This window comes from Rhinolophus sinicus, chromosome 16, assembly GCF_057876585.1.
Source record: "Rhinolophus sinicus isolate RSI-liver-muscle chromosome 16, RSI-T2T, whole genome shotgun sequence".
Taxonomy (NCBI): domain Eukaryota; kingdom Metazoa; phylum Chordata; class Mammalia; order Chiroptera; family Rhinolophidae; genus Rhinolophus; species Rhinolophus sinicus.
The window spans coordinates 32311299-32336528 of NC_142516.1; the positions used below are offsets into that span (position 1 = coordinate 32311299).

The 25230-nt window shown below is 37.2% G+C and overlaps 1 protein-coding gene and 2 pseudogenes across 5 annotated transcripts in view; 2 read left to right on the forward strand and 1 right to left on the reverse strand.

Annotated features, from left to right (window-relative positions):
• Nucleotides 1-25230, reverse strand: part of UNC13B (unc-13 homolog B) — a 173479-nt gene that overhangs the window by 145235 nt on the left and 3014 nt on the right. For all 5 annotated transcript variants that reach the window (XM_074330677.2, XM_074330678.2, XM_019729033.3 and 2 more), the window contains exon 2: nucleotides 638-667. In XM_074330677.2, coding sequence (XP_074186778.2) covers nucleotides 638-667 — 30 coding nt within the window. The remainder of the gene's footprint in view (nucleotides 1-637; nucleotides 668-25230) is intronic.
• On the forward strand, nucleotides 3467-3593 carry LOC141571462 (U4 spliceosomal RNA; annotated as a pseudogene).
• Nucleotides 14621-17268, forward strand: LOC109446133 (small ribosomal subunit protein eS1 pseudogene; annotated as a pseudogene).

Genomic DNA, 25230 nt, shown 5'->3' on the forward strand with positions numbered 1-25230 from the left:
TGTACACATGCATATACACAGAAAAAAATCTGAAAAAGTATATAAAAACCTCTAAATAGTTACTTCTAAGAGATAGAACTGAGAAGGTCAAAAAGTAAGTGAACTTTAACTTTTCATTTGATATACAGATATAGATTTCTTGAATGTTTTACAATAGCATTGATTTTTTTCTCAGCTTTACTGACGTATAACTGACAATCAAAAATTGTATATTTTCAGGTATACAACCTGATACTGTGATATACATATATGTTGTGAAATAATACCAAGCTAATTAACATATCACCCTCTCAGTTACTATTTTCTTTGCATAAATGTGTGTGTGTGTATGTGTGTGTGTGTGTTATGTGTGTTAAGAACATATAAAATCTACCCTCTTAGCAAATTTCAAGTATATACTTCTTGTTAACTTTAGACATTGGTGTACATTAGAGCTCCAGAAATTATTCATCTTGCATAACTGAAACATTGTATGCCCTTGACCAACATCTCCCCATCTGATTTTTAACTAATAATTTAAAGAAGTAATTTAATGAGTTAATTAATTTAATCAACAAATTCAATGAAATTGGTGTTTTAAAAGATTGCTTTTAAATCACAGCAAATATGGGAGGACATAATTATAGGCAGGTCTTACCTGGTGAACCCTGGAATTTGGCTCTTTTAACTGCAAGAGAAAAAAAGGGACACCATGAAGAATTTTTGCAAATTAACTTATTCAGCCAACATTTATTGAGCACCTATTAGCCTACGGTTAGAGTCAGGACTAGATTTTTAAGTCCAAGTCTTTAGAAGAGAAAAGAAACTGGGACTTCTGATCGAAGCTTAAAGACAAAGTTAAAAGTCAGCCAATCTAATCTCATACTCAACGCAAAAATCTCTCACAGCCTCCTAATAAGGAGGTAGAGGGAACTAAGTTACTTCTGTGGCAAGCAACCAGTTTCATGTCACACATCTTTTTAAGGTTTAAGTTAAATATGTTCCTTATTTAAAACCTATCATAGAAATTCCTTCTATTCCACTCATGCCAAAAGAGGAGCATAACAGGCGAGACCTAGACAACTGGTTTTAAAGAAGAGTGAGAAGTTAACTTCTTTCTGGGAATAAGCAGACATATACAGGACATGCTATGCAAGAGTTCTGTTTCCAAAATGTCAGTGGAGAACTGCACAGGGAAAAAAAAAAATCCCACACTGGGACTGAAGTATGCTAACTCCTAGGAAAGGTCAAAGACCTGATAATTTGACCTGAAAAAAACTGTTAAATTCCAGAAAGCACCAAATACCTATCAAATATTTCTATCAATGAAGATTAGGGCTAAGTGCCACGGGGGGGGGGGGGGGGGAGACAAAAGGAAATCAAAAAACACAATGCCTGAAGATACTTGAGGGTACAGATAGACCTGCCATTCTCCATGCCCTGCATTACAACTGAAAGCTTCACTTTGGTGTCTATACAACTCCTCCTTCATACTTCCCAGAGATGGGTGATTCTGGACCTCCCACAAGGCCCTCCTGTTTTTCAGGCAGCACTTAGTGCTGAAATCTATTTCTTTTTATTGAATCAAAGTACCATATTTTGCCCTGTATAACACGCTCCCATGTATAATACACACCCACATTTTTAGTCAAACTTTCACGGAAAAAACTCTTTTGTTTTGATTTTTTAATTCAATTTTTTATTTGTTTACATTTAGTTACTTGTGTTTTGAATTATAAAGGAATTTTAGCATTTATTTGTTCACATATTATGGTACAAGAAATTTTATGTACCAAATAATTACAAAACACAAGAACAGATACAAGGTACAAGAAATTTTATGTACCGGTAACAAATTTACAATATGAATACATCACAGAAGACCAAGAACTCTTCGTTGTTGCAAGTTCGTGGTAAATTCAACAAAACCAATTCTTGTATTATTGTAACAAAACCAATTCCAGGGTATTATTTTGCATTATTTTTCCTCACAAATTTGGGGAAAAAGTGTGTACCATACACAGCAAAATATGGTACGCTTCCCACGGGACTGCCCTTTGTAGTACTAATGTCAATTCCTCTCCCCAATTTTTCATTAACTGCATTTAATTCAAGATTTACTGTAAAGTTACAGTAATCAAAACAGTGTGGCACTGGCATAAACATAGACCTAGATTAAGGAATAAAATAGAAATACATAAATATAATATGTACAGTATATAATTATGTAAGTACAATATATATTATCCTTATACCATACGCAAAACTTAACTTGAAATGAATCATGAATAGGATTAAATGTAAGAGCTAAAATTATAAAACATCTCGGAAAGAAACATAGGAGAAAATCTTAGTGACCTTGGGTTAGGCAAAGGCTTCTTAAATTAGATACAAAAAGCATGAAGTTTAAAAGGGAAAAAAATGGATAAACTAAACTTTGCCAGAATTTAAAACATGTTCCTCAAAAGACACTGTTAAAAAGGTAAGCCATAAACTGGGAGGAAATACTAGCAAAATATATCTAATAAGACTGATAAATGACTATAAGAAGAAATCTCAAAACTCAATATTAAGGAAACAACCTACATTTTAAAACTGTACAAAATATTTGAACGACACTTCACCAAAAAAAGATATAGAGGTGACAAATAAGATTCTCAACAGCTAGTCATCAGGGAAACGTTCGTTAAAACCATGTGATACCACTATATACCCACCAGATCATTTAAAATTTTTAAATCTGACAATACCAAGTGGTAGGGAGGATGTGGGAGCAACTAGAAATCTCACATTGCTGGTGAGAACACAAAATGGTACAACCACTTTGGGAAACAATTTGGCATTTTCTTATAAAAGTTAAACATACATTCTTCCAGCAATTAGCCATCTAAATATTTACTCCCGAGAAATGAAAACTTATGTCCAAATACTTATACATGAATGCTCATAACTTCCTTATTAATAATAGCCAAAAACTAGAAAGAACCCAAATATCCGATCAACTGGTAAACAGATAAACAAATTACGGCATAGCTATACAATGGCATACTACTCAGCAATACAAATGAAAGAACGACTGATACAGGCAACAAGGATGAATCTGAAAAGTACATTTTGCTAAGTGAAAAAAGCTAGACACAGACTCTGCTTTCATTTATATGACATGCTAGAAAAGGCAAAACCAAAATAGAAAGTATAGCAGTACAAAGGAACACAGGAAATTTTTTGAGGTGATGGAATTGTTCTGTCTTGACTGTGGTAATGTTTACATGACTACATTTATTGGTCAAAATTCCAAGAGTACACTTAAAACAGATGGATATTATAGTATGTAAATTATACCTCAATAAAGTTGAAAAAAAAAAAATTCCTCCCAGCAATCCCATACTTGGGAATTTATTCTATAGATACCAGAGGTGCAGAAAGAAGTATATACCAGTTAATAAATTGAAGTAATATTTATAATAGCAAAAAATTAGGAAATTGAAGCTTTGCACAGTAGCAGTATCATAGCCAATGAGGTTTATCAGAGGTTCAATTATTGCTAATTGAAAACTTTTCTGAAGAGGAATAAGAGGTCCAAAAACAAGTAAGTCATGGGAATGTAATATACAGTATAGGGAATATAGTCAATAATATTGCGATAGCATGGTACAGTGTCAGATGGTCACTGGACTTGTTGTAGTGATCACTTCTTTAGGTATATGAATGTTGAATAACTATGGTGTACCCCTGAAACTAATATAATATTGTATGCTAGCTATAGTTTTAATTAAAATCTTTTAAAAATTAGGAAATTGATTAAATGTTAAATTATCTAAATGTGACAAGCAAAGCTTTAGAATTTTCAGAAGAAAATATAAGGGAATGAATATCTTGCTTGGTTGGTTGGTTGGTTGGTTGGTTGGTTGGTTGGTTGGTTGGAAGGATGAAAGGAAGGATAGATGGAAGAAAGGAAAGAACGGAAGGAGGGAGGGAGGAAGGGAGGGAGGGAGGAAGGAAAGATCGATATACATATTTTATAATAAAAATCATGAAAGGAAATATTGCACACGAACTCTGAGAGTGTGATTTTATCTTGGGAGAGAAGGGATTGAGACTGTAAAGGGGGCTTCAACTTTATCCATAATACATTATTTTTTAAAATCTCAACCAATATGACAAGACATTATGCTGAGGGAAAGAAATCAGTCATGAAGGGACTTTTAAAAATTGAGGCAAATCATATTTTATGATTCCTTTTATATGCTATATCCAGAATTAGAAAATCTAGAGACAGAAAGCAGATTAGTAGTTACCAGGGGATGGAGGGAGAGATATTACTTCAGGAGTATGGGTGTTTTTGTCAGGTGATAAAAAATTTTTAAACTAGAAAGAGGTGGCGATTGCACAACATTGTAAACATACTAAATACCACTGAACTGCTTACATTAAAACGGCTACTTGTGTTATATGAATTTTGCCTCAATTTTTAAAAATATGTCTATACAAAAGCTTGCACATGAATGTTCACAGCAGAATTATTCATAACCCAAAAGTGGAAACAACCCAAATGTCCATTAACAGATCAACTGATAAAATGTGGTATATACAAACAACAGAATATTATTCAGCCATAAAAAGGGACAAAATATTGATAAAGCCTACAACTTAGATAAACCCCAAAAAGCATTATGCTAAGTGAAAGAAGCCAACCACAAAGGACAATTATATTGTGTAATTCCATTTATATGAAAGCTGTTGCAGGATTCCAGGTGAGAGAATGGAAGCCTACATCTAGTTGGTGAGAACTAGAAGGGAGAGGAAGCTGAGAAGGGAAAGGTCATGACATTCTGTCTTGACAAGGAAGCACAAGACTGGAAGAGCTCAGCAGCCACTACAACTCATGGCTGGCATCTCTTCATAGACTGGAGAGGCATTGAATGCTGGCCACTCTATACCCCTAGATAAGGTACAGCATAAAGCAAGTAAGCATGAAAGAGAGGAGAGCATAGCAAATACACAGCTTCTCCTCTAATATCCTGCCTGCCCCAGCAAGCACTACACACGCTCCCCTTAAAGAAACTTCTAATGGGAAGGAGGGGGGACTATTGTTTTTTCTAACAAAATGTATAATGCTTACTGACTCTTTAAATTATATGCACATAAAACTTTGATTAAAATGTAAAAGAAAAAAAGCAACATCAGCAGAAAAGAATAAAGCAGGGGGAAAAAAGATTATATATAGAAAACATTTAGCTTAATGGCCAGTTGTAGTTGGTCCTAGAATCTGACTACAGAGGTCCTTGAAATCCAACCTACTTCCATTTATTATTAGTGTGATCTTGGTCAAGCTAATTATTTGTCTGTCTCATTTCCTGCGAAATACAGATAACAAGAATGTGAGGACTGAGTTAATAAATGTAAAGAACTTAGATTCTGGTATAGAATAGGCAGTTAATAAATGTTAGCTATTACAATTGTTATAAAAAATGACAAAAAGGTAGATTATGCAAAGAAGAAAACATTAATAAATATAACTCCTGTCCATAATAAGGACATTCACAAAGCACTTTATTTCCACAGGTTCAAAATATTCCTCATTCTTCAACACCAAACACGAATATTATCTCTCCTACTAAACTTTCCCTTATTTTTTGCCAAACAAATGCTGTCAAAAAACATACTGTCTTCCTGCTCCAAATTCCCACAGCAGTTTATATGCTCCTCATGTGCCTCTTGCTTTCTATCTCCCCTTAAAAGTTATTTACATCAAAGTCTTAACTCCTATAATGGGCAAAAGCTCTTTAAGGACAGGATTCATTGTTCCATTCATCAGATTATTTCTCTAAAATTCCTTGCGTATAATCTTGATAAGCGGCGTCTGAGACAATTGCTTTTTTGGAACCCTTAACACTCCCTCAAATAAATATCATAAATACCTCTGCAACAGGGTTTTCTTTGGTAACCAAATAACATAATTAGAAATCTATAGGCCTTACCTATAAAGTTGGTTGATGCAATCTAATTACAATAAAGCAGTTTTGAGTTTAGATGCCAATGCTACCGCTAAAATATAAACATGTGACTGTCTTTTTACTTTTACATTTTTCAAGGATCAATGGATTATCTGTGCCTAGTCCCAAAATGCCTGGACATATTAAAGAGTCAAGACCGTATTTGGTTGGCCCCACAAAATGAAAGGACCAATGGCCATTTTTCTGAAACAGCCTGAGACAATGTAACTGGTGGTTGAAGGACTCTGGTTCTTTGAGGACTCAAAGGTTATCAGAAGAATTCTACTTATCCTTTTTTGATGTCAGTATATACCAAAAAACATATAATCTTCAATTTTCATATTTGACAAAGTATTCATCTTCTGCCCTTTCTTCCCCTCCTGGATCTTAGGAGGCAGCATTAAAGCTTGTTTAGGTTTTATCCAGACTGTAAATCTGTGTTCTCTAGACAAAGGGCCACTAATTTAAAGGATCTCAAACATTAGTCTTTATTCAGATTAACCCAAATGTATACAGTGTGTCAAGTATACTAGGCACTAGTGAGATACAAAGTAAAAACCGGGTCTTTTAAAGTCTGTAAGAAAATAAATGTAGAAATACAAAGTTACAACATAAATGCTACAATGAAAGTAAATACAAGGTATTTCTTGGAATGGGATAGGGTTACAGTGATGATAGTGAGAACTATGAAAATAACAACATTTTTGAAAACACACTGCCACTTAATCCCTTAAATGATCACTTAATGCCTACAGAAACTTTATGAGACGAGCAGTAGTATTATTTCCATGTTACAGATAAGGAGACTAACTGGGTCCGAGAGAGGTTTAGACAATTTGCTCAAGATTACACAGCCAATAAGTAACAGAGCTGGGACGCCAACTCAGGCAGTCTGACTCCAAAACCTATTTACACTCTAATCACTACGGTAGGTTGCCATTTTCCTGGTCTAGATAATATGGATATATTGCCAGGAGGTATCCTCACTAGCTTCCTCCATTTTGAGTGGAAGAGGCTTACGGAATTTAGGAATCTTTTCATTTCTTCCCTCAGACCTCAGGGCTCAACAGGTGACTGACTCCATAATGTGCCATTCGTGCACACAAGAGGGCCTGACTGAGGAACTGGATTCGAGAGTATAAAGATTATATTCTCCAAACTGTCTTTCGTATCCCCATGGCAATATTGTGGCTACCAATTTGTGCTTTCTAATCCTCTCACCTTCTCTCTCATCCCACCCCACTCCCATCTAGCAACCCTCAATTTCTTCTCTGTATCTCTGAGACTATTTCTGTTTAGTTTGCTCATTTATTCTGTTCTTTAGATTGCACACCTAAGTGAGATCATTTGTCTTTCTCCATCTGATTTATTTCACTTAGCATAATGATGGCTAAGAAAAAATTGGCTACAAATATAGAATAAATTGAATATAGCAAGTATACAACTCTTTTTTAATAGTGAAGCCCCCATTCCATGGTCTAAAGGAAGAAAAAAAGCATCCTCCAAAACATGATCTACAGGACATGAAATTTTGGAGGGTCTAGAAAAAAAATGAATTTTCTAACCTACTTAGGTGATGGTCCAGGCTTTCCAGTAAGATGAAAATTCAGTTTAGTGTAGACAAAGGTTAAAACACATAAAGTAGAATTATTGTGTGGCTATTTCCATGATATGGAACCAAATCTTCAACCTAGACATTTTTCTGTGTCAGTCTACCTCCTTACATGCATGTTATTTGTCCATTGCTCTTTCAAGACGAGTCACAGCATTTGTAATTACTCTTGAGAAGGTCCCTGTGCTTTCTTTCTCAGATGGACTTTTGTTATAATTGTGCTTCAGTGTGTCCTAGCTTGATTCCTGCCCTTATTGTGCTGTAGATGTCCTTTGCTCAGTCATCATAAGCAATTTCTTGAGAATCCAGGTTAACTAGTTAATATGTATTCAAAGATCTGTTGCACCAGGCATTGTAAGGCTGCATTCTAGAGCCACAGTATGCGCTAGCCCAGCACTGTGGGATAGAACTTTCTGCAATGATGAAAATGTTCCACGTTGGTGCTCTTCATCATGGTGGTCACCAGTCCCATGAAGCTAGTGAGCTTTTGAAATGTGGCTGGTATGACCTAGTGACAGAATCTTTAATTTAGTTTTGATGAATTTAAATTTAAATAGCCACGTGTCACTGCTGGCTACCATATTGGAAGTGCAGCTCTAGTCTATTGAAAAGAATGCTAGGTTTGTTTGCTAGTACAGTACTAATTCCCTGAGCCTGTTTTCCTTTGTGTAAAGGGAACTAATAATTCTTTCCTTGACCACTTCTGGGGATCCTAGGGAGAAGTTAAAGAATATATGAAAGCCTATTGAGAAACGACCAGGCCTGAGGGATAGTATGTATTAAGAGCTATAAAACTGTGCTTCTTGACTGCAGTTCCACTTCTAGGACTTTATCCTAAGTAAAAAAAAACATGTTTTTTTAAACAACCTTTTAATTTTATTTATTTATTTATTTATTTATTTATTTATTAAAATTTTATTGAGTAACAGTGTTTTTTCCAGGACCCATCAGCTCCAAGTCAAGTTGTTGTCCTTCAGTCTAGTTGTGGAGGGCGCAGCTCAGCTGCAAGTCCAGTTGCCCTTTTCAATCTAGTTGCAGTAGGCACAGCCCATCATCCCATGCGGGAATTGAACTGGCAACTTTGTTGTTAGAGCTCATGCCCTAACCAACTGATCCATCTGGCTGCCCACTGGCAGCTCGGCTGGGGCTCGTTGTCTTCAATCTAGTTGTGGAGGGCGCAGCTCATTGGCCCACGTGGGAATCCAACCAGCAACCCTGTTGTTAAGAGCTCACTCTCCAACCAACTGAGCCACGCAGTAAAAATTTTTATACATCTCTCATTATCTGTGAGGATAGGCATCAGAGGTTATTTATAATTGTGTTAGTTTGCTAGGGCTGCCATAACAAAGTACCACAAACTGGGTGACCCCTAATACTGGTCACCCACTAAACTCATTTCAGGATAAATGAAACTTAGTTTATTAATTTAATTTAATTTAGCATTCCATTTGGTGAACACACCACCGTTTATCCAAAGTTTATCCAAACTTCTACGGTGAGACTCTTAGCTTGTTTCTAAATTCCTGCCACTAGGCTTCAGTGAACATTTTCCTGCATGTCTCCTTTGACCAAGCACAAGAATTGCAATCACTGTAGTGGATACTTATCTTCAATCAATTGCTGTAGTGGATACATATCTTCAACTTGACTAGGTCTTGCCCAATTGCGCTGCTAGTTGTCATATAAACTTACATTCTCACCTACTGTATGTGAGTTCCCAAAACACTTTTCAAAAAAAAACTTTCTGTGTCAAATAATTTTCCACATACAATAACAAATGAAAGTAACAAACCAGTTTCTATTTTATAACTCTTGGAATAAAGACCAAATCTGTATAAACACAACAAAATCCAACAAGGCCAAAACATCCAATACGGTTTCTCCAAGGCTATCTTTCTTTCAGTGACTGTCTCTGAAACAGGAGCTATGCTCGGCACTTAATCCTAACTTTACACAATGTTTTTCGAACTTGTTTTTAACCCACCCTATTCTGAGAACTATCTTACACTGCAACAAAGTTCCTATCTTCTTACATACATGTGTGTGTACAGTATGTATATATGTTATGAAACAAAAGTCGCAGAAAATAATACTTTTCCTTATTAGCTACAACTTTATATTTTTCCCCTAATGCTGGTCACCCACTAAACTCATTTCAGGACTAATGAATCCTGCTCACAGTTTGAAAAAACACTGCTGTAGAGTGTACAATTTCCACTTTACAGATTAACAAAGAGAGGTTAGGTAACTTGCCCAAGGTCTCAGACTTAAACAGCGAAATCTGAAATTCAAACCCAGACTCGAAAGCCCACGCTTCCTGGAGGCCACAGCTTTCTCCTACAGCATTATTAATGCCAATTCCACACCAACTGAAACAGCTAATGCTTCAACTTATGCCCATATGAATGAAGGCAAAGAAAAAATACAAATAAATTCTGTTAAAATATGGTGGTGTGGATAGAATGATAAACAAAACCAAAGTTGCAAACCAGTAATATACCTATGATTTCATTCACTCATATACAGTTCTGAAAAAAGCCTTAAATATCACTGCTAAGCTTCTACCTAGCTTCATAGCTGTTCATCATAATTTAAAGAGAATACTAATGAAATATACATGAATATGCTACCCCATCCTTGAAAACACTAAATTAATTTCTGCAAGAATCAACAAAACTTACTACCAATAAGCTCCATCTCAAGCCAAAAGACAAACAAGTACTTACGTCAAACTTCAACAAAGCCAATGACTAATTCTAAAGTAAACACAGTCCAGTTTATAATTAAACACGCACAAGTGCTCAAATATATCTTTTAAAATGTTTTCTAAATAAATAAGCCTCAGTTGGAATAGAATTTACATTAATACACAATCAGATTTCTATGGTTACGATTTATCAGACCTAACTCAAGCTGGGTTACACACGGACAGCATAAGGTCAGTCCAGCCCTCTCGCCACCTAATTCCTTCATTAGGCAACTAAGAGTGACAAGCCATACTGGAGTGTAAGGAAACATTAAGACATTATTTAATTCACTCAGTTTAATGTTTTAACTTTTAATACCTGAAACCATTATAATAAAATCTCTTACCTTACACATAAATAATAACTATGTCTTGGTCTTTATTAAAATCCATCAAACATCCCACAGGGAAGCCCACAGGTTATTATTTGCTGATACACAGCTGACACATACACATTAAATCAAGTTAAATATTGAGCATTACTTACAGTGTGAAAGATTCTGTGGTCCTGTTTAAGATACCTCAAACTAGCTGCAAGCTAGAATTAAAATCATTAAAGTGAAAGGGGGAGGCACCCTTCAGTGGTTTGTAAGAGCTTACTTCTCCCTTTGCAACAAAGTATGTGCATGTGCATATATTAATGTGTGTATGTGCATGTGTGTATACGTGGTTTTTTAACAGCTTGTCTCCCTTTTCCAGTTGCAACAGAGTGTAGACCTACCATAGATCTCAAGAAAGGCAGAAAGCAAGTTTTCTGGACATTACAGAAACCGCAATTACAGATCATAACAAGAAATTCCTGTTGTCAGCTTAAAAAGAGAACAGAGGTTCCAAGTGACTCTAGACGAGTCCTGCTCTGTAGAGGTGGCTGGATCATTCCAGCCAAGCAGCAGATACTGACACCACAAGATATGTTTGGCACCCAATATCAAACAGTGGTGTTTTGTTTCATTTCAGTGATTTGTGGTGGTTTATTTCATTACAGTGATCTCTTAACAGTGAGCAGATTGGAATTATTGATGCAGCAATTAATACATTCTCTTCCTTGTCTAGTTTGATTGTTTATACACATTTTCAAATAGCTTATAAACTGCTATCATAATTTCAAATGAGTCATTACATTGGCACCTTTAGCTTACTAGAGGTTTATCTCACTGGAAGTTTCTCACTAGAGGTTTCTCAAAGATCCTTCCCAGTTTCCAAAAACTAAAGATACAAACGCAGAGAGGCCTTGTCAAATTCTAATCTATAATATTACACTAGGAAAAATAAATCAGGATAAACTGTATACAAAGTATGATGCAATTTTAAGGAAAAGAAAAAAGTTACACACACACACACTACAGAGAAGACCAGTAGAATTATCATTTTTATTTTCCTCTTGATGTATTTTCCAAAATGTCTAGGGTGGGCATATATTGCTCTTATCATGAGGAAGAAAAACGGTCACCAAAAAGCTTTCCTTTACCACCCCAGATGAAATCTGTTCTATTTTAGTTGTTTATCTACAAAGTTGCTTATCATATTCTGTTCTATATCATAGTTACATTCTCTCCTGTCTTCCCTGTTAAGAGTACAAATTAGTTGGAGGATAGACCACATGTGTTTATCATTGTGAGCAACACAATATGATGTCTACAATAATGGCTTAATACGTGTTCACTAAGGCCGTGCTGTGCTTCAGCTGAAAACAGCAAGGCATGTTAGGCTAATTTCACATGGAGCACAGGACCTTACTCACTTGAATCAACTGTTGAATCCACAACAACAAAAACTAATATGCATACTAAATGCATATACAGTTCTTTTACCTAGATATACTTAACACTAGTAAATGTTAAAATCTTCAGGTATCCTTTGCCCCAGGCCAGCAGACCAGACCTAGCCAAGTAGGAAAGTCTACATTTTGATCTCTTGAGTTGACTTGATATAGAATGTCCCAATGCAATGATTACCTTTCTCACCTTACATGAAAGGTGGCCGTATTTCAGTAGAAGCCCATTTAATTCCCAGGTATGTTTTACATCGTAGGTCAAGCTTTATGAATAGTTTTCAGCTCCTAAGCTTTTCACAACATTGTACCTACCACTATACATGACCTGAGTTTTTTAAAACTGCAAGGGTACTTTCATTTCTACTGTCAATTTGACCCTCACTCCAATCCAGTGAGACTGGCACAAGTATTACAGTATCTTTCCCATTTGATAGAATATGATTCTGAATGAAGTTAAGAGACTTATGGATAAAATTTTTGTCGTTACCTAGTAAGACTCAAAGCAGAGTTCTCTTGAACCCCAAATCCTGGATTTTCCATTATACCACATGTCCTTGCAAGAAAAAAAAGGAATTCAAGTTGCAAGCACTATTAAGTTAGAGCCATAATGAACTCTCTAGCTGTAAAACGCCTGCTATAATACTACCCCCGAATACATACCAAGCAAACAGAAACCACAGCTGTAGTGAGACTGATTCGCAACCCACAGTGCAGTCATCTTCCCCTAAACATTACTTACAAAATACGACTTCTTTCATGTTCCAAAGCACTATCCAGACTTATTAATTGTGTATATATAGAAAGTCAGAAAACTCTAAATTCAGCTTTATGGTACATAAACGTACTAACTTCTGTGGGCCCAGTGCCCTCATCTATAAAATGAAAATACTAATAAAGATAAACTAACAAGGTTATTATGAGAAATATTGATCCTTACCTGCTTATTACAGAGCTTGACAAAGAGTAAAGGCTTACTAAATGTTAGCTGCAGCATTTCACCGACTCTAAGATGGTGGGACATTTTCTCATATTTTAAGAACTCTGAAGTCAAAATGTGTCTTAAAAACAATAATACGTCATAGCTCAATCATTAGTATTGTTTCTCAGTGGTACATAAAATAAGGATGCATCTTACAATCTCTGGCATCTTGTAATCAATGAAATGCATTACACTATGATGACCATGCTGAGTAAATGTTTACCCTGCCATTCCTCCACCCAACAGATGCACAAACAGATCAAATCTACACCTCTAACCTTGATCTCTCAAGTCAGGTTTCCAACTGCAACACACGGACGGACTGCTAGCACCTCAAATGTACCAAAACCAAATCATCATCTCCACAGAAGCTGTTATTTTGTTTGTTTGTTTCCTATCCCAGTTAATGACACCATAATGAAAAACCTGACTCCACCTCGACCTCCTTCCTCTTCCCCTCCCAGCTTAGGCCTTTCCTGTCTCTCCGCTGGAATTAAAACATTCCACTTCTACTCCTCATTTTATTTTGTTCCTCTATTTTAGAAATTACCAAACTGTATCTTGCAAAATATTTAGTTATACACATGGCTGTCTCCCCATCTTGGCTCCTAGTTTCTTGAGGGCAAGGCCCATTTTCTTACTTATTTTCTATACCCAGGGTGCCTAGTTCAATGCCTCACCCATAGTGAAATGCTCCGTATGTCTATGGAACAGATCACATCCTCTTTGTTTATAAGTTTCAGAACACGTAAGCCTCTATAAAGAGAGAAAAAAAGGGACTATCCAAGAGTAAAAGTTGTTATAACTTACAAAGGGATTTCACACACATGATCTCACTTAAGAGTTTAATTCTCAATTCTATGAGGTACATTGAACAGATAGTAACACTTTTTACTGTGGCTTAAAAACACTTAAATTGTGCGTTAAAAGTCAAGAGGCTTGCCAAAAGTTTTCAGTGGAAGGAAAAACAATTCAAACTCAAATATAATTACACATCCCATGCTTTTCATTTACAAACTTCCATCCGTCTGCCCCTCCCTCAGTCTCATGCCTACTAGCTGTCCTCTCTAACGTGGCCTACAAAGCCGTATAGTTGGGCTCTACCTATCTCCCCAGCTTCATCTTGACCCATGTTTTCCCTTCCTCTGTGCTCACTACCTACATTTGCCTTCTTTCAGCTCTTGCTCCTCAGTGCAAGGCCTTTGCACACACTATTTCCTCTGCCTAGAATATTCTATCCCTTCCCTCACCTGGTTAAGGCCTCTTCTTCCACATCTCAGTTCAATCTTCACTTCATTTGGTAAGGCTTCTTTGACCTGAGTTAGTAACTTTCCCTATCACAAGTTCTCGTAACAACATGTACTCTCCTTTATAACACAGTTGTATTGTTTCCTAGTTGTAATTTTATATTAATTTCTATAATTCTTCTTTGCTTGATGTCTAGCTCCCTCACTAATCTATATAACCTGCAAGAAGGCAAGGGATTTTTTTTTTTTATCACAATTCTGCCTCAAGTACAATAGTTGTTGAAAGAATGAATGAATGGCCGTTTTGGTTCTCTGAACAGGACCATGGCGTCAGCAAGAACAGGCACCTTATGATGGCGGCAAGAAGGGAGCCAAGAAGAAAGTGGCTGACCCATTTTCTAAGTAAGACTGGTATGATGTGAAAGCACCAGCTATGTTCAATAGAAGAAATACTGGGAAAACACTAGTCACTAGAACTCAAGGAACCAAAATGGTATCTGATGGTCTCAAGGGCCCTGTTTTTGAAGTGAGCCCCGCTGATCTGCAGAAAGATGAAGCTGCATTTAGAAAAGTCAAGCTAATTACTGAGGATGCTCAGGACAAAAATGTCCTCGTTTCCATGGCCTGGACCTTCCCCGTGATAGAACATGCTCCAGGGTCAAAAAATGGCAGAACGTGACTGAAGCTCACATTCACATCAAGACTACAGATGGCCATTTGCTTCATCTATTCTGTGGTGGTTTTACTAAAAAACACACACTAATCAGGTTTGGAAGATCTCTTAGGCTCAGTATCAACAGGTCTGTCAAATCTGGATGATGATGGAAATCGTGACCTGAGAGGTGCAGACAAACGACTTGAAAGAAGTGGTCAGCAAACTGACTCCAGGTGGCATTGGAGAAGACACAGAAAAGGCCTGTCAATCTGTTTATCCGCTCCATGATGTCTTTGCTAGAAAAGTCAAAACACTGAAGAAGCCCAAGTTTGAATTGGGAAAACTCATGGAGCTTCATGGTGAAGGTACCAGTTCTGGACAAGCTACTGGGAATGACAGGTGCTAAACTTGAACGAGCCAATGGATATGAGCCCTCAATCCATGAATCTGTTTAAAATCCAGACTTTCAATGATGACAAATAAAACCTATTTGTGATGTTTTTAAAAAAACGACTAAATGAGTAAAACGTTCAGCACTCGCCTCAAGCTCGCGAAGTCATCCCCACCACCTTACTTTCAGCTGACAAATCTTGCATCCTACTTTATTGAGAAATCAGTTATCATCTCTCCCTACCCCCTTCTGATCTTGACTTTCCTTTTTACAGATTCCTTCTCTTCAAGCTCTAAACATTCAGATCTCCTCTCTTACAACCCTCAACCCTTCCCTTTATCGCAAAACTTCTGAATATGTAGCCTACACTTGCTGATTCAACCTCTTCACTTCCCAAATACTTCTCCACCACTGTAATATGATGCCTACCCTCACACTACTCTAATGAAACTGCCCTAGTTTTCAAATCCAATGATGCTGTTTTATCCTCAACCAGTATCATTCATCTCTATCAACTGATCATTCCTTCCTGAAACTCCCTCTACTCTAGGATTCAGACACTGACACAGCATCCTCCATCTTCCTGTGCTTCTGACCACACCTATCAATGCTTCTTCTGTCCATTCCTTTAGCTACATTAGCTCATTTTTCTCCTCTTTTATCCGCTATAGGCAATTTTATTCAAGCTAATGTCTTTATTACTAAATACCTACAACTCTTAAATATTTATCTCTAACAAGCCACACATGTACACTTTCAAGTACCATTTTCAAGAGTCATCTACAGCAAGATTATTGATACTTTCAACTCAACATATCTTATATGTAATTTATCTTACAGACACCATAAACTCAACTGAACCTGACAACTTCCCTTTCTCCCTATGTATTTTCTTCCTCAATTGAGAAGTCTAGGTTGACTTCCAGCTTCCTGATTTAGATGAATAGATGTCACACAGCCAGATGAGAACCATTAATACTATTTTTACATTAAGATAGTATTCACTCTATGCTTGGGATAGTGCAAATCATTTGCACACCAATCATCTCAGCAACACTTAGCTGTAGATAATTTCACCACCTCTAGTACTATCATCCTTAGTCAAGCCATTTTCCATCTCTCAGCTGGACTACTCCATTAGCGACTCTCCACCTCTCACCTGGATGCTTCAAATGGGCCCTCTGCTTCCAATGTTGTTAGCCATGGCTTCCCACCTTCCTCTATTCACCACAAACTTGCCATTTGTAAAACATAAATCCAAATATCACTCTTGGTTAGAACAACTCAATGACTTCCAATGCTGTTTAGAAAAACATGCAAACTCTTTGGTATGAACTATAGGATCTTATATAATTTAGTCTTTGCCTACCTCTCTGTATACCATCCTTTCTTCCAGTAGCTCTTTTCTTTTTCTCCTTCCCCTTAAAATATTTGCTTCCAATTCACTCTACCTGAAAAACTTACCTCGGATCTCTGACTGATCGCTCCTTCTCAGCATTCAGGTATCAGCTTAAATGTCACCTCCTCAGTGAGGCCTTCCTGGATAACCTTCTTTCAAATAGTTCTCCCACTCAGATCACTCTCAGTCACTTTACCCTACTTTCTTTTCTTCACTGTACTTATCATTATTTGAAATTTGATTACTCATTAATTTTATTTCTGTATCTTCCTTTAATAGAATTCAACTCTATTAAGAATAAGAGCTTAATACATATTTTGAATGGATGTACAAATATTAAAGATGTGGAAGGTGAGGTTCATAAGTGGTGGAGCTGATATATTTACCACAGCTTTTAACATCTACCTATATCACAGTAGTAAAAGCATAGTGAGAGTTAAAGCTAGAAAGACAGGCTGGAGAATATGATCAGATAGCTGATGAAGCTTAAGATTACAAAAGCAGAGAACCATTCCAAGGAGTGACACGCTCTATGATGTGATCACGGGTGTGAATAGCTGAAATGAAGTAGATATAGACGTTTCTATTTATATCATTTACCGCCCTTCTCCTTGGCAAGCAGATTTCCTTTACCCTTTTGCAGAGGAAGGCTCTACAAACTTGGCTTATAACTAATAGATAGTAATCATATAAGTGAGCTAGGCTTTTCATTGAATCATCTTCATCCCACTTGGAATCACATAAAAGCAATTATCTTCCCACTGTCCAACTGCCAGTCCCTCCTGAGCTGCCAGGCAGAGCTTCTTCACTCACTGCCCTTTAGTCTCTTCTCAGCATCACTCACAATAAAAACTGTAGAAATTAATAAACAGTTGCAAGAGAAAATTAATAGCCCAATACAATCCATAGGACTATCTGTTCTCCACAGTCCCAAATAAGTACTTAATGCACAGAAATAGAAGAAACAGAAGCAACAATAAGGAAAAAAAATATATGGTTTTTTTTTTCTTTTTGGAAATCTATATTTCCTAATGACTAAGAACTGTTTTCCTCTATTTATATGATTCTTTAGGAGAAAATAGTTTGTATACATACACTCTAGCATTATAGGAAATATAAGACTCAAGTACATGTTAAACTACGCTACAAGGATTCAATCAACAAAATCCAGACTGGGAAACAAATGATCTAGTTTTTTCAACAAATAAATTATAAAGAATAAAATGCAAAGAGTATGAGAGATGGAGATGAAACCTACAGATTGAAAGAGACATGAAAGGCCTATCAACCAATAGCAATGTGTGGAACTTACTGTGGTCCTGATTCAAACAAACTGTAAAAAAAAAAAAAAAAAAAAAAAAAACAACAACAACAAAAAAAAACTGTAATGTTTATGAACCAATTGGAAATCCAAACACCAGATAGTTAATGGACTTAAGAATTTTCTAAAATGTGATACTGGTTTTGTGGTTATTTCTTTAATCCTTATCTTTTGGAGATACATACTGAAATATTTACAAAGAAAGTGATATGATGTATGGATCTGCTTTAAAATAATACATAAAGAAGGGAGACTGGATAATGTTATTAAATAGCTGATAATGTTCAAGCTGGATGACAAGAACCCGTAGTTTCATTATACAGTTCTATCTACTTTGACATTTTAAATTCTCCATAATAAAAAAGTTTTAAAAACAAAATATAAACAGTAGTATTGAGGGATGAGATTTTCAATGATTTTTTGGTTTTGTCCTTGCTTTTATCTCAATGTGTTCCTATATTTTCAAGTCGTCTTCTTTAGGCCTCTATTACTGCCTGTAAGCTCTGTGAAGGCAGAGACCATATCCGTCTTCTTCACCTCTATATTCTCAATGTGCCTAATGGTGTCTAACATATATAAAGCTGATAAATACTGCTGAATGAATAATTTCTTCAGAAAAACTGTATTCCTTTTTAAAACGTATATAAATGCCACTAAATTCATGGAGGGACTACTAGGCTACTACCTTTGCTCGGCATCATAAACATGAGCTCAGTATTTCTTTCAATGAAATAATGGCCACAAATTTTAGGCTTAAATGTTGAGAAATAATTTTGAATATAATGGATCTCTTCAGGTCATTTAAAAAAAAAAAAGGACATTATCAAGCCTGCAGGATTACCATTAAAAAATATGTATTAATGCCTGTGAAGTGGTTTGATAACCTAGCCAAAAGATGAGAACTAAGGGCCATTCTTCCTTTTTAAAGCAATAGTAGAAATACAGTACTAGGAGAATAAATTGACAGATTTTTGAAAAACTGTTTTATACTGTCCACTAAAGTCAAACACACACATCACCAATGACCCAGAAAGCTTAATCCCAAATATATATGAGTATACACCTATCAGAAATACATACGTGGTAGGAACAAAAGATACAAAAGTACAAGACCATGTGGAGTATATATAATAAATGATAGTCCAACATGGAAAAAAACAAATGTCGACCAAAGGTATTTAAATGACTGTGGTATATTCATACAAGATACAATCAATGAAGTACACTACGCCTATATGCATCAAGTGGGAGCATCTAACAACATAATGTCAAGCAAAACAAGCCAGCCCAAAAGAAATACTGTATAATTCTATTCATGAAAAGTTCAAGCAATAGTCCTCCCTATTCTGTGGTTTCGCTTATTTGTGATCAACCACAGTCCAAAAATATTAAATGGAAAATTCCAGAAATAAACAATTTATAAGTTTTAAATTGCCTGCCATTCTGATTGGAGTGATGAAATCTCACACACTGTCCCACTCCATTCTGCTTGGGGTGTAAATCATCCCTTGTCCGCGTATCCACCACTATATACGCTATGGCCCACTAGTAGCCACCTAAGTTATCAGACTGGTTATCAGAGAGAGGCCACATTCATGTAAATTTTATTGCAGTATACTGTTATAACTGCTCTATTTTATTATTAGTTGTTGTTGTTAACCTCTACTGTGCCTAATTTATAAATTAAACTTTATCACAGGTACACACGTATAGGGGAAAATACATAGCACAGCAGGTCCTCGAATAACATCAGTCCGTTCAACATCATTTCGTTATAACGTTGAGAACAAAAAACTCAATTCCCAGCCAGGGCCTCTGTCTGCATGGGTTTTCTCCGGGTACTCCAATTTCCTCCCACACCTCAAAGCTGTGCAGGTGAGGTGACCTGGCATGTCTGAACTGTCCCAAGCTGAGCCAGTGTGAATGCGCCCTGTGATGGAAGGGCGCCCTGTCCCGGGTGGGCTCCTGCCTTGCACCCTGAGCTGTAGCGATAGGCTCCAGCCACCCACAACCCTGAACTGGAATAAGTGGGTTAGAAAAGAATTCTTACATGTTATTGACTTTTGTTGTATGTATAGCTCACATATATTTCAATGTTTACTATTAGATGAATTTAGGGTCTTTATTTAGAATTGTGGTGATTCTGTGACCAGAAATACTGCGATAGGAACCTAACTATTGTTTATATCAATTAGCATGTGGTAAAACTGGTTTCATTATATGTTGTTTTGCTTAAAGTCACAGTTTCCAAGAACCTATCAATAACATTAAGTGAGGACTTACAGTATATAAGGGGTTTGGTGTTATCCATGATTTCAAGTATCCACTGAGGGTCTTGGAACCCATCCCCTGAGGATAAGGGGGGGGAGGGGGAAACTACTGGATGTCAATTATACCTTAATTTTTAAAAAATTCAAAAACAGGTGAAAGGTCATGCTCAGTTTTGCTGTGAACCCAAAACTTCTCTAAAAAAGATAAAGTTTGTAGTCACACAACAGCCTAGCTGCTTGTCCCCCCCACACCTTTCCTTAAGGAAAAAAGAGTCTGTGGGACTGTACTTCTCTGGTACTGAATTTGTTACATCTTGTGTCTCTCTGTCTGGTCTCCAAAAGAGGGTCTGCAGCCAATGACAAGTAAGATTCCCCACGGGGGTGGGGGGTCGGGGGGGGGGAACAACTCAAGCCAGGCGGGACCCCGCAGAGACCCCCATGAGCTGTGTTGGAAGATCTGGGAAGGAGCCTTGCCTCCCCTTCCCCCAGGCTTGAGAAAAGTTGCTGCTAACTCTGGCTACTCCCTCTCACCTAATTGTGAGACGTCTTTGGAGCGATTAGATCAAGCTCTCTCTGCTCAGCTCTATAGAATTGTTTCAACATGAGAGACTTTGCCCCCCAGGAAGGTGCATACTGCACCTTAGTCATCATGGGACTCTCTGCTTTGGCTGTTTTGGGACAAATAATTTCGGTTTGAGGTAATTTTCTGACGTAGTGAAAGAGTTTCACAGACAGTGTCTAAAACAATGCCACTTCCTTGTATGCTGATCAATCAAAGCCGTCAGTCGGTCCAATTCGGGGCTCCCATTTTTCAAGGCTGCGAGACCCTTGGCCCTCTGAGATTTAACTGCATTAAGTCTCTGTTTCTTTATTTCTTAAAAACTTAACCCAAAGCCGCCCCTTCTCGCACCCTCACTGCCTGTGTTGCGCTGGACCTGACGAAAGTTTATTAACTAAAAAAAAACTAAACTATGGTGCTGGAGTCACATAACAACCCTTGGGGAAGTGGGAGTAATGACTAAGAGGAAAGGTAAAGAGGGATTCCGGGGTTGTTAGCAGTGTTCTTCTTTTTTTTTTTTTTTTTTTAAAGATTTTATTGGGGAAGGGGAACAGGACTTTATTGGGGAACAGTGTGCACTTCCAGGATTTTTCTCCAAGTCAAGTTGTTGTCCTTTTCAATCTTAGTTGTGGAGGGCGCAGCTCAGATCCAGGTCCAGTTGCCGTTGCTAGTTGCAGGGGGCACAGCCCACCATCCCTTGTGGGAGTCGAGGAATCGAACTGGCAACCTTGTGGTTGAGAGGACACACTCCAACCAACTGAGCCATCTGGGAGCTCAGCGGCAGCTCAGCGGCAGCTCAGCTCAAGGTGCCATGTTCAATTTTAGTTGCAGGGGGCACTGCCCACCATCCCTTGCGGGACTCGAGGGATTGAACTGGCAACCTTGTGGTTGAGAGCCCACTGGCCCATGTGGGAATCGAACCAGCAGTCTTAGGAGTTAGGAGCATGGAGCTCTAACCGCCTGAGCCACCGGGCTGGCCCAGCAGTATTCTATTCTTGACCGAGGTAGTAGTCACATGTGTGTTCACTTTGTGATAATTCAGTGAGCCATACACTTAAGATTTGTGTACTTTTCCATACATATAATCAATAAAAAAATATATACAAATAGCAAATTTTCTCTGACTTTTAATACACAGTCCACTAGAAGGGATATATAAAATACTCCCCAAACTTAAAGAATCTTGCTTTCAAAGTTAGAAAAAAGAAATACAGTATTTCCCCACTCCAGCAGGACCTTATTCTGTTTATCCCAAGTCAGATCTAATAGTCCTAAAGGATTCTGGGTTTATATAGGAAAGGAGATGTTTTATATAAAACATCTAGATTCCTTGGGTTCTTATCTTCTATATAGATATGTACCATAAACAGGCACAGAGAAGGTAAGGTACTCAACAAATATTTGCTAATAATACATAGCCCAAACTTTAAACAAACTCACATAGCAAAGTCTGAAGTACACAGCACAGGTAAAACAGGATAAAAACTCAGCCTACTAGCCTAAAGAGAACCACTTCTCGAAACCCCACTTTTAGAAACTAAGCAATTACAGAATGTATTGCTTATAAGGAAGAGAACAATTTATGACAACAGCTATCTATGGCAAAGGAAATTGGTCCTTTCCCCCTTCACTGCTGCCTGGTTCAGACAAGGTACAATCAACTTCCTGATGCCATAGCTAAGCGAAAGGAACCCAGCAGCAACTCCACTTGTAAAGGCGGGGAATAGAATGTGATGTAAACCCAGCAGCAAGAAGTAAGCTGAGGCAGGTGACAATAATGTTGGGGGGTGTCATGCCGGGCGTCAGGCGGGGTCTCAGCTCCTGCTCCCCACATAAGAACCCAGGATATGGTGAGGCCAAAAAGGAACACCCACGGAGCCACAGGTAAGGGAGTCACTATATTCTCGCTGGCAGCTGGGTTGGAGACAGAGGAAGCAGGAGCCACACTATCCACAACCTGCTGTCCACTTCTTTCTGCCAACAAACCTCGCTGGCTGCAATCCGCCGTGCTAACTGCAATCCGCGCTTGCTAACTCAGCCACCAGCTTCTTGCCAGCCCCCATTTGCTACTAGCGTAGCCACGGCAGTTATATTAGTGGCCAATGGCTCACTGGTTACAGCTGACGGTCAACTAGCCACAGCTGATGGCCATCCAATCACAGTTACTACCTGAGCCAGCACCTTTCCATGTGAGACAGAGAGCCTGGAAACTGCACTCGTGGCTCTGCCCCCCACAGGGGAAAATGAGAAGTACTTGACCAATCTGTTCTTATGCCTGAAAACTCTGAAATCATTACTATTCCTACTTTCCACAGTGACAGTAAACCAAAATAGCTGACCCTTGAACAACTCAGGGGTCATAGTTGCCTAACACCTCCCTGTGTTTAACTTTCTACTCCCCCAAAATTGAATAGCCTACTACTGACTGGAAGCCTTACTGATAACATAATAGTTAACACCTATTTTGTATGTTATACATATTATCTACTGTAGTCTTACAATAAAGCATGCTACAGAAAAGAAAATGTTATTAAGAAAATCATAATGTTCATCTGAGAGCTTTTTCAAATTGTCACAAGTCTCTAAAGAATTTTCCAATCTGCTTATTGAAAAAATCTGTGCATAGATGGACCTGTGCAGTTTAAACCAGTGTTATTCAAGGGTCAAATGTTTATCTTTGGGTCTTCCTGGGCTAGAATTGATACACAATCAATGTGTCCATGAGAGTTTACCTTCTAAGAGTTTCCCAATAGTATCCTTTCAGTTAATTAGATGGCTGGTAAGTGATAATAAATTATGATACGCTTTTCTAAGGCAAATCACAACATAAATCAACTTGGTATAGTTCTCAGCATTAGTGACTTTGTTTTGTTCTGTTTTAAAAACACAAGTAATAAACGTTCAATGTGGAAAATAATTTTTAAATAATACGAAGACGATGAAAAAGACAAGTACAGGTCAAATCACAGGTCAAACTTACAAGAGCTGAGGTCTTTGGTCTTTTTCAAATTGTCACAAGTCTCTAAAGAACATAAAATGTTACCTACTGGTAAAAAACCTGCCTCTAATAGAGGATGCTGATCTGAGATGCTGAGGCACCTGGTTTGTTAATGGGTCCAGGTGAGTATAATTATTATGCCAAGAAAACAGCAATAAACAAATCACACAGCTTTCTAGGTGGAAAACTGATTGGAAATCTCCAAATATAAAACCTTATGTAAAGATGTTCATTGTAGCACTGTTTATAATAGAAAATGAAAAAGTTTTGAATGTCCATTAATATGAAATTGGTTAAATTATGTACACTCATATAATGGAACACTCCACACCCATTAAAAAGAATGATTTAGACTCATATAAGCTGATCGGAAAATATATGAGCGTTTTTTTTTAAGTTGAGTACTACTGTATACATCCAACTGTAGAATCTATTCACACAGATGTAATGAAAATTTCTAGGATATACAAGAAAGAGTAAACAGTAGTTACCTCTGAGGAATGGGAATGGGGACAGAACTTTTTCCTCTCATTTCACATCCTAAACTGTTTGAATTTCTTATCCTACATATATGTTACTTTTATTATAAAAACAAAACAATGAAAGTTAGGAACAAAAAAGTTAACAATGGTGTTGAGAGGGTGGTAGGACTATGATGATTTTTATTTTCCTTCTTACATTTTTCTGGATTTTCTCAATTGTCAATGATTAACAATATATTCGCTTTTTAAATCCCCAAAACTATATTTTGTTTTTATTTTTTAACAAGTCAACTGTGATCACATCTGGTTCAAATTAGAGGAGGGAAATCCATAGCTCAATTATAAACACTGGCAATTACAAAGAAATACAGAAAGACTCTATTTTCAAAATGCTTATAATGTGTTTGTAGAAACTAGTCATGAACACCAAAATTAAAGAAAATCCTTGATTTAGTTTATTAGCATTGCTCATGTGGCACTAGCTCCTATGGAAGCAAAAAGATACCAGTATTCTGAGGAAAGCTGTGCCAAATAGTTGCAGAAAGATTGAGTGAGTTCTATAAAAGGGTGGTTTCTTAATTTTCAAGTCTAACCTCCCACTCAATGTCAACATCCCTCTTAGAACACGCTTACCACTCAATCTCTGCTTAAAGCATCCTATTCAAAAAATCCTTGTTAAGTAGTCCATTCCATTTGTTAAGAACAACCGTAATTGTTTATGTTCTTCCTTACAGTAAGCTAATATGTCATTTCCTATGACTTTGAATCATTGGTCGACTTGTCCCAGTTCTGTCCTCCGGAGCAACAGTTTTATAAACAATT